The sequence below is a fragment of the Streptopelia decaocto genome (genome assembly GCF_964273445.1).
Source record: "Streptopelia decaocto genome assembly, chromosome: 2".
Lineage (NCBI taxonomy): Eukaryota > Metazoa > Chordata > Aves > Columbiformes > Columbidae > Streptopelia > Streptopelia decaocto.
In genome coordinates this window covers 114,982,565-114,999,210 of record NC_138655.1, presented here as the reverse complement: position 1 = coordinate 114,999,210, position 16,646 = coordinate 114,982,565, and the positions used below count along the sequence as shown (strand labels likewise).

General features: G+C 35.5%; 1 protein-coding gene across 3 annotated transcripts in view; it reads left to right on the top strand.

The window, feature by feature from the left end:
* The window catches only part of BBS9 (Bardet-Biedl syndrome 9), a 338,602-nt gene that overhangs the window by 136,290 nt on the left and 185,666 nt on the right, over positions 1 to 16,646 (top strand). For all 3 annotated transcript variants that reach the window (XM_082045335.1, XM_082045334.1, XM_082045336.1), the window contains one exon: positions 361 to 543. In XM_082045335.1, the coding sequence (XP_081901461.1) occupies positions 361 to 543 (183 nt within the window). The remainder of the gene's footprint in view (positions 1 to 360; positions 544 to 16,646) is intronic.

Sequence of the window (16,646 nt, the reverse complement as noted above, 5' to 3'; positions counted from 1 at the left end):
ATAGTGATTAGTGTCTTGCGTGGCATAAACCTGCAAGTTAGCTTGTTATAATGTAATATGTGATATGATGGGGATCAATTTCAGGAATGCCTTAAGAATATGCTCTAAACAGCATTCTTTCTACACTAATTGTACTAGGTAGATTAATCCTGTTGCCATATGGATTTGAAATATCCTTGGGTATGCAAAATAAAAATCTAAGTAAATGATAACTCATTTAATACTCTGTGATCTGTGTTTATGGAAAACAGAATTCTTCAGGATCTTCTAAAGGAAAACAAGAGTGTGCCAAAGTTAATTTCAGTGTTGAGTGTTCATGGATGGTAAAATTGTACTTAACAGACGTTTGTAATTTTGCAGGTAATAGCTCTAGCAGATGCAGCAGAAGAAAATCAAGCCAACATGTTCCGGGCACTGACAAAGTTGAAAAGTGCCACCCATCTGGTGATTACGCTGATTAGTCTGTGGCAGAAGCTCAGTGCTGATCAAGTTGCTATTCTGGAAGCAACGTTTTTGCCATTAGCAGAAGATACACAAGAGCTGGTAAGAATCTGTAAGAGCTGCTTGAAAAATGCTCATTGACAGAACTGTAAGTGCTTCAATCTACCTATTTCCCCATGTACTTTGTTGAAGACTGTCCTTTGAGGTGATTTAGTAACATTATGAGGTTGGTGTTTGATGCAAACTACATTGACTTCACAAGAAAGTGGTAAAGAAGTAGATTATAGAGTGTTTTATTCAAAGGCATGGGTGATACCAGTTAACTTCTGCTTAATCCATCCTTAGCAAGCCAAGTAGGAGTGTCTTACACAAGTTTAGCTGGTTTTAGCTTCTGTCCAGTTATTAGCACAAATAGAATAGCCCATTTTTTTAAAAGGCTATGATATAAATGCTATGTCATACTCATGTGTGCTCACATGCACACACTCCAATAGAACTATAAACTATAGACATGTACACACAGCACTATAGTATATTTAATCTATTAAGCATTTCCCATACTTTGTCTTAAGTGTTTGCACATCAGTTTATATAATGGATGAAAGTTATTAAAAACAAATAAACAAACAATGAATAGATAATGTATTTGTGTTCTCCAAACCATGCTCTAGATAGCCCTGCACTGTATAGGTATCTTGCAAATTCTGTTCTGATTTAGTGAGTGTGATGATGTGAGATTGTGTGCAAAATTTGAAGAATGGTCTGTTAAGAAAGTCTCTCCTTGCTAAACACTGCTTTAGCTGAATTAAGGAATCTTCTAAACTTAAAACAACCAGAGTTGATCTCCAATTAGTTTCAAGTCCAGCCTTTTTACTGGGTTCTAGAAGAAAGGACTTCAAGATAGTGTGCCACAGTTAGAAGAGAAATAAACTCTGACATTAATATGTCTCAAAAGTTTCTTTTAAGTATCTGAACTGTAAAGTGTACTGCATAACCTTTCTCAAGTGACTTCCATAGAATGAAAAATAAGAATTGTCTAAGTATACACTAATGTTAATTTTAATTTTCATGGTCTGCACAGGGTTTTCACAATGTACAGGGCATCCAGATTTTGGTACATACCAGAAATTCTTAGAATGGTTTGTGGCCATGTAGAAAGCTTGTGCTGGGTTCCAAGTGAATCTAGGATCATATTAAATTTCTGCCCTTGAGGGGAAAGTGTTTTGGCATTTCACATGATTTCCACCCATAGCAGGAAAAGCAAGCCAGTTTTGTTGAGATTTGTTTGGAATTTTTCCTCATTTAAACTTGAAAAATCAAGCTTCACAACTGAGGAGTATGCATTCCCATGAATGGAACTGAAAGTTCATATGAATCTCATAAAAGCCCAAACAACCATTTTTTGTATGACTCACTTTTATTTTGCCGTCAGGAATTGCATTGCTTTGACACATGTTTTGATAAAACATGGTGAAATCCGTTCCATGTCTTATAATACAGGATATCACTTCAGGATATATTTCGATGTGGTTTTGATAGTTACCAATATTCCATGTTAAAGCTGCGAGACCTCTCATAAATATTGTAAGGATGTACATCCTGCAGAGCAGCCAAGATGAAAAATGTAAACCAACAATAACTGGAGGTGGAAATGGAAGTGAAACCTTTACAACATACTGAAAAACGTGCCATATTGAAGTTGTTATGGTACCACAGAAATCTGAATGTAATTGAAGGAGAAATTTAGGCAGGGAAGGGGGAAATCTTCTGACATACCAATGATATTTACAGACAGAAGCTCCTAGCTGGTGTTCAGGTTTCCTTGCAGGCAGTTCAGTGGAACGCTGGTGAAAGAAAGTACTCTGAAGAATTTTTATTTACTCTTCAAACAATTCTGCACAATGGTTTCTTGTGTTTTTATTTGGAGAGAATGTGTTAGAAGACAGTTTAGATGCAGTCTACATCTCAAGAACACTTTCTGCCTTGTGAGCATTAAAACTATGGAAATGTTTTTTTTAATAGGAGGGAAATGTTTAGAATATACTGTTACCATAAAAAGAAATGCTTCTCTGACCATAACATTAACATTATTTTCATACATGCCATTCCATTTAGAACAGATTGCATCTTGTTTTCTAGACCCGGCAATCACTCCAGTTAGATATTTAGCAATTACAGAAGTGATGTTTTGTGTTCCCATTGTCACCAATTTTTATCTCAGACTGCTTAATGGTTTGTGTTGCTGAAAAATTTTGCATAAGAACATGTGAAGTTTGGTTTTTCATGTCTACAAAGATACAGTGAAGTAATACTGCAAACTTACATGTTTTCTGGGGATAACATATATTTGGCATTGTATTTTATTTCCAGCAGTAAACTTCTAACTAGCACCTAAATAGTATTGATTTGATTAAACTGACTAAAAGGTTTGCTCTAGTTTAATAGTGGAAATACAGGGACATTCCCCCTTTTCAGTGATTCTTTAATGAATTATGTACAGTGTATTATAACACCAGAAATTGAATGAGGACTCTCGGGTCTCTGCTTTTGACCAGTGTGACAAATGAGCTAATACTTCTGCTGATGAAACTATTAAGAAAGTGATGCTAAAACGGAATAATAGTTGATTTTATTCACATGGAAATTAAATGCAGTTTTGTCCCAATGTACTTTGTAACTGTGGGACTAAAATGAAACCTGTATTCAATATATAGAAGTATATATTGTTAGTATTTCAGAACATAGTGTTACAGCTCCATGCAAACTATATTTAAAATGTATACTGGTTTTGAGTCCTGTGTTTTGCTGTCTCTTGAAATATATGGTACAAAACTATATTAGAGTGCTTTTGGAGACTAAAGAATCCATGATCACTGTAATAATATTAGTGATGTATTAGATTTTTTTTTTTTTTAATGTGATTCACTTTATTTCTGGAGAGTTGGTGACTGTTCTGCAGGACTAGAGTATTGTTATTAGCTTATAACAAGTAGTGGCAACAATTTGAAATACTATGAAGTCTGAAAAATGAAAAAAGCAAGGAACATTTTAAAGGATGTTTTTCAGTGATTATAATTTACCAAGCTGCATTTTCTAGATTGAAAAAGATACTTGAAAAATACCAAGTTTGTGATAAAATGTATATTTACAATAGAAAATCCTTTCGGGAAGGGAGAGAATTGGTCCAGGCTAATTTAAAGGGTTCAAAGGGTTCATGCTACACAGGATAGTTTTGATATAATGGTTGCATGGCGTCTGGACTGGCTGATGGCTTGTATGTCTGATCATTAAGCTATTAATGCTTTCTTTGTTTAAGATATTACAAAGGGAAAAATGTCTGTCAATACTAACATTCTAACTTTAGGACTGAGGGAAGGCCATCACTAGTATAGCCACCAATAGTAACTTTACTGAAGAATAAATACTTTCATAGTTCTCGTGATGTTACCAAATAACGACATACAGATGCTTCATTGCTCAGCATCGTCTCTTTCTTGGTATAGTCACATTTGCGATACTGTAGTTAGTAGTAACAGCAATAAAATGGCATTGAGGAAGTACATTTTAATCTCCTTATGTTAGTGTTTGGAATCGTACCAACCAAGTAAATGTCTGTGTTCGATCTTAATTTCTTATTGAAGTTGTAACTTGGAAGAAAAAAGTGCCTGAGGGTGAAATACATATCTTTAAGTGACTCTATGATCTAGTGTTATTAACTTAAGTTAGTGAATATAAATTTGCTGCTTTGCAGTGTTGATTAGATAAAGTAGAAAAATATACTTTAAGGCAATGATGAGAAAGAGGTGGTGTCAGAAGAAAATAATGAAGTGCATAGTAAGAGTCATAGGAGTTACAATCAAAATGTCTGTGCTTTCTGTAAGATAATGATCTGAATGTAAATCACCAGAAAAAGAAAAGATCAGTCACTTGGGAAAGACTAGATAGCACGCTAGGTTTTATGTATGATAGCAGATGGGTTTTAATGTAGAGTTCTTAAGTAATGTAGAAAATAAGCTTTTGTGGGAAGAATCCTTTACTGAGTGAAAGTTCTCAAGATTAAAGATAAGGTTATTTCTGTAATTCCAGGAGGCTTAATTCTGTCAAGAATGACAGTAGCAAACTTTTAATTGAATTTTTCCATTAATGTATAGTGCTATTGAAGCTTTGAGCTAATAATTACATCTTTGGTGAGAGTAATTTTTGAGCCTTATTCTTACAGTTTTTTGGAAATTGTCATTTTTCACTAATTCTTGTAATTAGTTAGAGTATAATCCAACCTAGGTCTTAATCATAGTAAAATACATCTGGAATTAGTTTTTTGTGTCTTATATTTTCTGTACTATCCTTGTTGTTTTAACCACTTTTTAAATGCAAAGCTCCGACTGTGTAACAGACCGAAATATTTTTAAATATGCTGAAACATTTTATATTTTATTGTACTGGCCGTAGGCCAGTACAAATTAGCTTTTGGTATTTTGTAAATACTTTTAAAATTTCTTAAACAAAACAAATGAAACGAACCAACCAAATTCAAAACCACCATAAGGCAATGGACAGTGACAACTTGTAACTTGGAATCAGTTTTCCATACAGTTGTATTCTTTATTTCTGTGAACAGACAAGTTTATGGAAGATACATTATCCCCCTCCCCACCTTCTTCTTTCTATGAACAAGGTGGATAATACAGCTTAAAATAAGTAGTCTTAGAGGGAGAAGCACATGAAATTTGTTGCCTTTTTTCCAAGCTGGGAAAAAAACATTAAGTGACGTTGACTATCCTTTTTCAAAAATCAACACTAACAAACAAATCTTCCTCCTGTTTAAATCAAGGCCATGCAACAGAACCATTCAGAAAGGCTATTCTGTTGCAGTCAAACATCTAAGTCCAGTAAAAGTGTGTGTGGGGGAAGGCAGTGGGTTTTAAACTTTTAACCACTGAAATAAAAGGAAGGAGCTTTAGGTTTTTCCTGGTAAAAACCATCATTTTTTAACAAAAAAAAAGTCAGCCTCAATGTTAAGTTTAGTTTTGGCTCAAAGCATCATAAGATTGACAAATGAGGGAAAGATGGGCCGAAGGAATGAGATTCCCACTCCTCCCTGGGCAACGAAGGTCCAGTATGAGGGAGAGGTTAAAAATGGAATAGTGGTACCTGTATCCTGTCAATGTCCTTTGCTCAGGAAAGTATACGTGACCCTGCTGGAGAAGAGAAGTAACAGTGTGGCTCAGATACCAGCCTTCTTTGATTTTATGTTTTGATATGGAAGTTAAACTCTTTTGCTCTGTGCTCTGCCTGCTCGCCTGCTTTCAAGAGGACTGGAGGACAACAGAGACAACTAGATAGATGGAGAGGACATGGTTGTAACACCATTAAGTTACTACAAATTGCTGTGTAACCATTTCTACTTTACTTTTGTTTGTAGTAAGTAATTTGGGTGAAAGAGGGAATTTGATGAGTGAAGTGGTGGTCTCGCCACTGCTTTAAGCACTATCGTGGTTCCTTTAAATGTTTGCGAATCGTTGTCTTCCTGCACTTAATTGTATTTACTGAGAAGGCAGTGGGCTATGGCAGACATAGCAAGTTGGAAGCACGTTACACAACTATCTAATGATCTTCACCTGTCACCGAATTGGTGTGATTCTTCACAGTGAATTCTGTGGGTAGAAAAGTGTCAATGTTTTGTTGGTCTGAGAATGAAAGGCCTAGTGGTCTGTTTAAACTTTGGTGTATTAATGAAAAATGAGTATATCTTTATCTGTTGCTTCCCACTTCAAAGGACTAGCAGAAGAAGCTATGCCTAATTGTATTTTCCAATTTGTTTTTGTAATGGCTGGTAAGAAGAGGACATAAGATTTTTCTCTTTTTAAAAGACTCACTTCTGGTGGCTGGTAATAGTACTGCTGCTCAAAACCAGCTTTCTCTTTCTCTTCCAGATGCCATAAAATACATTTAAACAAAATCATGCATAAATGAGTTTTGATGTTCATTATGAATTGTAAAATTCTAAGGACAGAAATAATTATTGTGTTCTTATCTTCTTTAATTGATTCCCTGGCACTCGTATCAAGCTCAGAACAAGCATTCAGCCTTGGTATGAACTTCATGCTAATGGAGAATCTGACATATCTGTTGCCTAGATGTATTTTTTTTAATGTTTTGAGAATAAATTTTGTATTTAACTTGAGCTATCACCTTATTTATTCTGCCAGTATTAGAGACACTGAAGTTAATCTTCTGTGGGCTGTCTCTGTTGTGAGCAGAAGCTTACTCAGGGATCTTATTTCTTGGTGTAAATCAGTCAAGTCAGAACTGTGTTGTGCTGTGATTAGTTTGCCTCCAGCATATATCACCTCCTTTAAAACTAACTTGGATATCCTACAAAGTATTGCAGTTGTCCCACGAGACATACCCTTTGTTTGACAGATTAAATAACCCTCTGTTATCAGACATCTGTCTCCATGTAATATTGTAATGGGGACCTCTAAACTTTCTCTTTGTTAGGGGAGCATAATCTATCTAGCTCAGGTACAAAGAGAAGCTAAAATATTTTAGTCTAGTGGTAATTACTGAATATGTGCTGCATACCAGAAGTTCAGATCAGTTGTCATCTAAACTGCTTAATGACAAGAGTGATGCATTACAGTGATTATGGCAATGTTGTTCACCAAAAGGTCTTAACACTCAATATATATAATCAGTGATTCTTTCTTTTGGGTTGTTTCTTTTAAAGAAGCTGATTGTCAGTGGAGAATTCCCTTGATATTGTGTCCTAATTGAAGGATATGCAGACTTCTGTTATGTATTGAAAAGTATTGTACTAGTGTTTCAGAAATATTATCTGATTTATGATTCGCTGTAAAATTCCACATACTTATATACTGAAAAATTATCAGTTTTGGCATTATTAGTATTTTGCCTTTATATTACATCACAGGACAGGGTTTATGGACTAAAAAGTTGCATATTTACTGTTGGTTTTATTTTCTAATTGTCTTACATCAGTTTAAAGCTACAATACTTTTAAGTACTGTAACGCTATGTTAGTATTTGATTTAGAAAAAGCCAACCATGTATCATGGCATTTTCTGAGAAAAGAAGATAGAGATACTCCCAACAATTTTATGAAGCTCTCTATTTATCTTGAAGATATGACTTAATGATGTGCAGCTAAATTCATAATTTCCCTCAGATCTGGCAGTCAGAAATGTTTCAGAGAGGGTAAATGAAGATCTAATCACCAAACCAGGGAAAGGAACTGGGGGAACCAGTTCTGGTATTACTGCTTTTTGTTTATTGATAGTTGTTCTTGGTTCTAAATTGCAATCATAATGTAACATTTTTTGGTCATTATTAGATAATCTATAGCTACTGTTCACACATTGTTTTGTTGTATAATCTGTCTACTAGAACTTGCAAAGTTATTGCTATGTAGTGGGAAAAGAAGTCATGTGAATCTTTCATCTTGTTAAAAGATCCCAGAAAACAACTCACTAGTTTTTTACTATGATTTGCAGAGTAGGTATTTTTTCAGATGGAAGTTTTTGCTTTCAGTTAATGGTAAGATACTTAGTCTTAACTCCTAGATTAAGAATGATATATCAGTATTCTCTAATCTGCACAGGTGGTGCTAGACTCACTTTACAATAGGTTAGGACAGATAAAAGAACATAAAGAATGCATAATTTAGTTCTGCCACATTCTGTCTTTTTCAATGAAGCAAGAGTTAGATATAGCCAAAATACGGTTTTGATACCTCAAAAGTAAAATAGGCATTTGGTCATAAGACAAGGCTGTACAAACAGTGGAGGAGTTCATTATCTTTGCCCAAGCTATTGGCTCAAGCAAAAAAACAATGATTCCAGCATAAGTTTGAAAATTGGCTACCTAAGTAAAGGTGCAAGTCCAATTTACCACTATCCCCATTGTCCTCACCTGTGCATTTTGGGAGAATAGAAATTCCACAGTTTGAAGCAATAGAGCTGAGTTTAAAGTTACTGGTGACTAGATCAAAAGTACTGTGAGAATTTAAATATAAAATATTTTTTTTTTGCCAAGTTGTGTGTGTGGTTTTGTGTTTTTGTTTTTTTCAGAGCTAAAATACATGAGTGTGTATGGTTCCATATTTCACAGCATTTGGAAACACAAACTCATTTGTCAGGCTTTCATAGCATCTTATGTTGGTAATCTAGTGAAGGATATTGTACTAAGAGTAGGAAAGTTCCTCCCCAAGTGTCACTGATATGAAAATAGAATGTGGGCTGAGATGCAGTGAGATATCTCAAAAAGCTTTTTTTAGTATATGTTTTCTCTATTTTTTTTTTTTTTTTGATCCAGACCAAGTACAACAAGGTCTGATTTTTCTTCCCCGTATCAAAAAGTATCTTGCTGAACCTCATGGAAGTTATAGACCTCATTTATGGCAGACCCAGTGTTGGATGTATAGCATTCTTCAGCAAGATGCATGACTCCTGATGTGTTTGCATGCCTGCAGACGGCTTTGACAGCATCTGCAAAATCCAAACAGCACCTCAGTTTTCCTTGGTAGCTGGTGAAAAGTTCTTGAGGAAAAGAAAGATGAAGTGTTAGATGATTTCAGTGCTAAAAATCAAAACAATAAACCTCTGAAGCTGGCAACAAGGAAGCCAAACTGCTCCATTCATGTAGTGCATACAAGACTTTCTTTCATCGGTTTCCAGAAAAGGATCAATGGTTGTAAGAAGTCAAGTTAGAAAGAAAATTAAGATGACAAAAAAACCCTCAAAAATTCAGGATTCGCTAATGGCTTCTACAGAAACCCATGATGTGTGTGAACTTTCACTATTCCAGACAGGATGTATTTGTATGACAACAAACAAGCATTACTAGTGGAATAATTGTACAATTAGGTGGTTAGAATTTATCTGTTGAAAAACATGCCCTCTTCCCTACCTCTCACCCACTCTGCCTTAAAGATCTGCAATGTTGTCCAGAAATAAAATTATAAAAAACAGGTGTTAGAATACATTCTGTATTGCTCCAATTTTGATATATGAGACAACTTGAGAGAAGAGTTGGGCAATATAGATATGTTACGTGTCAAGAAGAAAACTACTGATTTAATTCTAGTCTAATTCTGACCTAATTCTAACCTAATTTTGAAAGTTTTTCTGTGCAAATGAAAAACATCTGATCCTAAAGGATGTAGCCCATTTGGAAATTTGGCTACAATAATCAGGGATTAATTAAATTTGAGTGGAAGAGCCACCATCTATAGTCATCCTGATATGTTTTGGTGAAGCATGCATTTTCCTGAGAGCAAATTAGTAAACTCAAAAGCGTGGAACAGTTAGGCAGTTGTAGAAATATTTTTACTATGATCCTCACCTGGAGGAGTTCTGTTTTCTTACAGGTGATGCACTCTCTAATTGTGTTGTCTGTTGTTTCATTAATACACAAAACCCTACAACTGCTAATAATCATATTTTGTTTCTGTGAGCGGGACTTTCTTCTGACTCGGACTTGGAAAATACATTAAAATATTGAATGATAAAGGTCATCATCATGATGGAACACAGCTTTCAGAACCTTTACTTAGTAATGCTTGTTTTGCTAGATTCCTGAAACACCTACTACTTTAATACTCTTCTTCTACATTATGTGGTAAAATATTAGTTTAGGAGCACCATTCTTAGAAGATAAATACTGCATATCCTGTAAGACAGCATCAGAAACATTACTTTGATTTCTAAGCCACATGCATTTTCAGCTTTCTTTCCATACCTGAAGACATTATAGAAGGAAGTTTTGGCAAATCTTGATTTAAGTTTAATGTCCATAGAACAGAATCCTCCAAAAACTATTTGTCTTATATTTAGTGCAGAAGTGTTCAGTGGTTTGTGAATTGTGTGAGGACAAAAATACCACAGAAAGAACAAACTTTTAAATGGCAAGTGTACTTTTCAGAAAATAATCTGTCATATAGATTTCTGTCAGGTGAAGTTGCCATAGGATGTCAATATATGTGAATACCTTTACCAAGCAGGACTCAAAATGGGAAGTTCTTGGAGAAAGTTGTTTATGCTGGTGGAGTTTCTATTAAATAAATATTTCTACATTGAACAGATAACGTTGCTGTTTCTGTTGTCACTGGCAGTTACAGCACAGCTGTGCAGAGATGACAAGTTTATCTGTGACACTTCAAAAAAACCCAACAACTTGTAAAGCATTTTTTCTAAAGCTGATATTTCCATTCTACTACCGCAAAATGTGAGAGCATGTAATTAAAATTTTAGTATCTGACGTAGCTTGAAAATATTTTCTACCTTTTTTTTTTGTTACCTTTTACTTCTCTGTTTTTTGCATTTGTCTTTTATCCCTTGTGTTTTAACTAAAATGTAATTTGTATGGAGTAGGTAAGCATCCCGAGTCCAAATCCTGTTAACATATTTTGCAATGTACAGAAGACTTGCAGTGCTGCTGGCATGAACTGTCCATCTGCAACGATCTACTTTTCAGTGAGCTCTGAGAAATATTTTTACATATTTCAATTTACTTTAAGATGTTCTTCTTTATGTTCTCTGATCATTATTTGACAATAAGCCAAATTGTTATGCTGTGTTGATGTAGCTAACTGGGCAATTTTATGGAAAAAAACATCATAGCATGGTGGCTTGAGGTGTTCTAGATGCATTGCAGCTGATGTTGTTACTGGGATGGATTTCAGCTTACTACAGTGATTGCTTAGAGCTACTTTTGCACCTCTAGATTCTGGTCCTGGATAGGAGTCAGTATTCTGGCAGTTTAGGGATATGAACAGTGTCATGCACATCGAAGTAGCTATTTTAATTCTACTTTTTCTGGCTTTTATGGGTCTTGTGAAATGTTAAAGATTTTTTTTCCTTGATGATCACAAGCCACTCTGTCTGACTTGCTAAAAGGAACTGACAGATTTAATTAAAGCAAGACTAAATGGCCTAATGGAGAAAGAGCCATGAAAACATCTAACCATTTTAGAATAATACTGTGTTGTAGTGGGCTTATATCATCAGCAAGTATTCGTTGAGAAGTTGCTGCTTTTCTGCATTACCTAATACAAGAATGGAATTGGTTCTGAAAGTCTTTGTTGTTGGACTTGGGGGCAAATACTTCTGCTTGAAACTCTTTAACCAGAGTCAAAGGCATGGCAAAGATTTCAGTAACTTCCAGTCCCGTCTATGTATTTAATGTAAGCACACTTTCAAGAGACAACATCCACCTCTCAACTACAGTCAAAACAATCTTCTTGTGGCATTTAGAACAATGTTTTTTTTTTGTTTGCAGACTAAATAATTAACTCATTAACTTTGTCTCTTTTAAAACTTTGTAGGTTTGATTTTCAAGCTAAATAATGTCTTTTATGTGTCTGGCATTTACACATTTGCTTTGTCTTGTTTTGCTTTCATATCACAAGGATGTTTCCATCAGTCTGAGTGGTACAATAGTTAATTCTACTGACCTATTATATACTTACAATAAGCATCACAAAGTGAACTAGGGTTTACATTCAAAGAAAACTTTTTGTTCATCTCTTATATCCAGGGAAGAAAAACACTGGAAGACCGATAGCTTGGCAAAATTGGGTTTCTGTGGCAGTCTGTATTAAAATAGAATAAAAGTCATTGCAGTCTTATGGTTAAAATTACAAACCAAAATGGTACTTTTACTTGTGTTATGGTGCAATGTAGTGAACTAGTTAAAATTTCAAACTTCACAAAAGCCCCTGCATGTTCAGTTTCCGTGCTTTGGCTTACTTCTGTCTTGGGCATTTTGGGTTCAGATCCTTTGTAGGATTTCAGCTCTGGTGCATTATGTGAATTTATGACAATTGCAGAGCACTAAAAGAAAGGAAATGCTGTGTCATAAAATCTGAGCTTTCATTCTCAACACATCCCAAGGCTCCTTTCTGACTCTCAGTTGCATTGTTTCTTTGCTTATGTGTATTCGTTTTAAAGCCCAAGAACTATCTGAAAGTAAAACTATGTATTATTTAGATCTATTACAGGTTTTTCTCACAGGACAAAATATAGTTCACAAAGATTGCTCTAGCAAAGGTCTTCTGTAAATAAACGTACTCAATATAATGATAATTTTTTAACTTTTCAGAATAAGGGTTTAAGAAAGAAGTACTTATCAGGCTGTTTCTACAAAGCAACATACCTGTATGACTAGTTGCTATAATATGGTCCAGGTAAAAGTTGAATATTTTTAGTAGTGTCATAACTTCAAAAGTCTTGGCAATATTTAAAAAAATATTTACCTGGGTTTTATGTACCCTTTATATATTTAAGATAATCCTGTAGGGTATCCTTGCAAATCATAGATTTGACTGTCCACTGCTTCTCAATGACTAGTCAAATTGATCTGTCTATAGAGTTTACCAGTTAGATGGGGCTTGACTTGGCTATCTAGATGTGTGTTCAAAACCTTCAAGGTTTCAGAAGAACTTTTAGTAAAGTCTAATATTAAACAATATGGAGAAAAGTAGACTTTCAGTTTATCCATTACCTGTGTAAGTACAGCTTAAAAATTGTTAAAACCTGTTGAATTTTTTCAGGTTAAAAGCAACAAATGGCTTTATTTTGCATGGAAAGTGCACATGGTGAAACTTGTAGGTAAAATATCTTACTGTTTTGTGTGTGTTTTGTTTAAAGTGATGTGAGAGAATGTGCTGTATTATTATCTACTTGAGCATCTCTCATAGTTACTAGATCTTGTCTGTGTTGGAAGCAGTTCAACACTTGTTCTGAGGAGAAACATGAGGCAAAAACCTCTGTTTCTCCCAGAAATTCCAGTGTGATGTTTGCAGCAGGGACTGTTAGATTCTTGGTGTTTTCCAAGTGAAATCACTTTAGTGTCTTTAGAAACTGGCCTTGGTACTTTTTCTTGTTCATGTGTTTGCAATGGAAACCAGCCGCTGTAAATGTCTGTGCTGTGCAGCTAGATCGGATTTTGACTGGACCTCAGTAGCAGCAACTTAGCTTAACCAATACTTCATCTTACACTCCATTAACTTCCAGTGATTTACGAATTATGCTGTTGGTGGAGACAAGTGGAATCTAAAAACCAAAGAAAATGCTTGTGGGCAGTTATACAGTATAAATATGTTAAGAAGCTAAACTATATGAGTAAACTTCTAAAATCTGATAAAAGGCCCTATCTCATGCTTCTCCATACATGTCCTATACATCTTAACAGCTGTATTGAAATCCTTCTCTCAGATCCCGCCTCTGTGTGTGTGTCTAGTTGACCTTGTCTATTGATCGCTCTTGGGGAGTGGAGTCTTGCAGCCAAGCAGCAGGGCCGCAGTGCTGTGCCTCCTAACAGGGCCTGACCTCCAGCTTCACTAGAACCACATTCCCCACCTGCATGTTGTGTCAGAGGATCAATGCCCTTTCTACAGCCTGACAATTTATCTGCAGCATCTCACATACTGGATGAGCCTCCATTTTTATTGTCCAGAGTTTTACAGTAACAGTTGGTTAGTCATTTAGCCTGCAAGGAACATAATTTTGGAGGTTTCTTCTTGTCTGGCAAATGGTAGAACCTAAAAATATTCCTAGAAGTTAGATACTCTAGATTAAACCTATGCCAAAATGAGATTGAATTTATAATCATAGTCACACTCAGATAAGCTGTAACATCTGAGGAACATTAATGATAATATATATGGAATATAAGTGAAATGTACTACTACGCCTTAGGCCTGCTAGTATCACAAATCTACATTTGGTCTTCAGACTCTGCAGTGTATACAATTTTGTCAAAAGAAAGTGCCAATCTCTTCCTATTACCTACAAGAGAAAAATACTAATATATACATGTAAAATATTAAGCTAAGCCTTTCCCAGTGAAAAAGTTAAATAAATGAATTAATTATTTTTCATATCTATTTCAGCTGATACAGTCGATATGAAGAATTTGCATGGTTTAGTAATACATCTTTCTGTGAGTCTTGACTCAGGTTTGTTGTGGCAGTTATGGCAATGCTTGCTGGACATAGGATGATGGATTACTGGTATCACACTCCTGCTGAAGGTGTTCCTTTCAGACCTCAAATATGCAGAACACTACACAGAAAGACATCAGTGAATATTACAGCTATGACTGTAGAATCATTCTTCAGTGTGTGCTGTACACTAGAACACCTTCCGCTTCAAACACCTTTTAGCTTTTTTTTTTAATGAGTAAAGGGTGAAGAATTTTTCCTGTTCCTTCAGTTCTCCCCTTGCACCAATAAAAATTGCTGACAAATACAACCTTATTGGCAGCCATTAATTCTTAGTTGTATGAAATCACCTCAACAGATTTCCATCAAGATTTTTTTTCACGTAGAGGTAGATTTTGTGTACTCTTTCACTGATCATAAAGGCTGCTTTGGATTTTACTGTGCTTACTAGGTCAACAGTCCTTGAATTGGAGAAGATAGTTTTATGGTCTACTGAGAAAACAGTTTTATATGGAAATTAAATACAAGAACAAGGGTTGGAAAATGTTAAGGTTGTGGTACAAAGTAAAACATACCTGTGCGAGCCAAGGCCAGAATACTAGCCGCTTTTAATTTCCTGACTTTCGTTAGCTTGTATTTCAGTCTTGTTATTTAAATGCTCCTTTTGCCTGCTTTTTTATAACTTATTTGAAGGGATATATTGGCCAGCTTCTCAGCTACTGTATGCTGACACCAGTTAATCACGTGTTTCTTTGTCTTGTAGTGAAACTCAAGATTCTTATGTTTATGTTGTCTTGCTTTTCATGATTTGTAGTATAATTAGGAGCGCCTGGTTTCACTGTTTTTTTGATGCTTTGTACATATTAAGTTTCATTGCCCAGTATGTGGGAATGCAGACAGCATTTACCAGCTCATTAACCTCTTTAAATTGGCTGTGGGATGGATTATTTCCTGTCACCATCACAGGTCAGTGGATGGATTACACTCCAATGGACTTTTTCTAAAATAATTGACAAATGTTAAGCTACCACAGCATTGGTTGACTGGCATAATTTTTCCAATTTACATGTTTTTGGGAGGGAAATTCAGGTGAGGCAGTAGGTTAATGTTATTGTTCTGAAATCAGGAAAGGCAAATGTTGACTAAGAAAACCCCACTAGTTGATCCTGTTCCTCTATTTCAATGTTTTGTATACAAACATCACATTTTCAGGACACTATTAAGAATGGTGTATGGTTGGACTAGGATGTAGTGCCTGTGACTGTGTGGTCTAGCTGATGTGCTTGGCCACTAGTAAGCGTCTGTCCTGAACCTGTTCTTAGGAAGCGAAAAGGTCGGGAAAGGTGGCCTTTGCTCCTCTGTGTTGAAAGTACTACCCTAGCCTTCACAAAAGCCATATGTATCTAATAAAAGAAGTTCACAAACCTTGTTTGCTTGACAGTGGACTCCAACGGGGTTGTCGCTGTCATTGTTTCAAATGTTACACTTACTCAGTCATGGAAATTTGTATAGGTATGTGATTTTGCTGTTCCTCTGAGCACTTTCAGTCAAGTAGAACGCACCACGAGAAGGAGCTTAAAAACTAGAAGACTCTGGGGTTGTATTCAGTACAACTGGATACTTGACTTTTCTTTTTTCGTTCTGCGTGAGTAATCACCACATAAAGAACAACCTTGGTGTTACTTTCTGTTAGCTTAGCAGCTGATAGAGCTGGGTGGTTCCAGACCATAGCCTCAAAACTTCTAAACTCAATAAAGACTGTTGCCAAAATAAGTTCGAACTAATCAGGATTGTTGAGAAAGCAAGCCACTAATACTGCAGTGATTGAACATTACTTCCCTGTACGTGTAGGCAGCAGATAGGTAAAACTTGCTTACAGGTAGCTGAATGCTAAGAGATGTTACGAGTCCCAAAGTTAGCAGACCACAAAACCCTTCAGATGAGTTGCTAACTCTGTCCACGCTCTGTAAGATTGTAATGAAAAGGCACGAGCAGGCTTTGTGGTTGTCTTACAGGTTCATTAATTATAGACACTTTGGATTAATCACAGTCACATCACAGAGTGTAATTTAAGATTACGAAGTGCATCAAGAAGAGTCAATTCTGCATTGCACACTGCATAAATTAGATAAATGCCATATATTAGATTTTACATATTAACCTAATAACCTTGTCACAAATAATAAGACCTGCTGGACAGATTTCTTACTTGAAGGAGCATCTTGATTTGTTTGTGTCACGG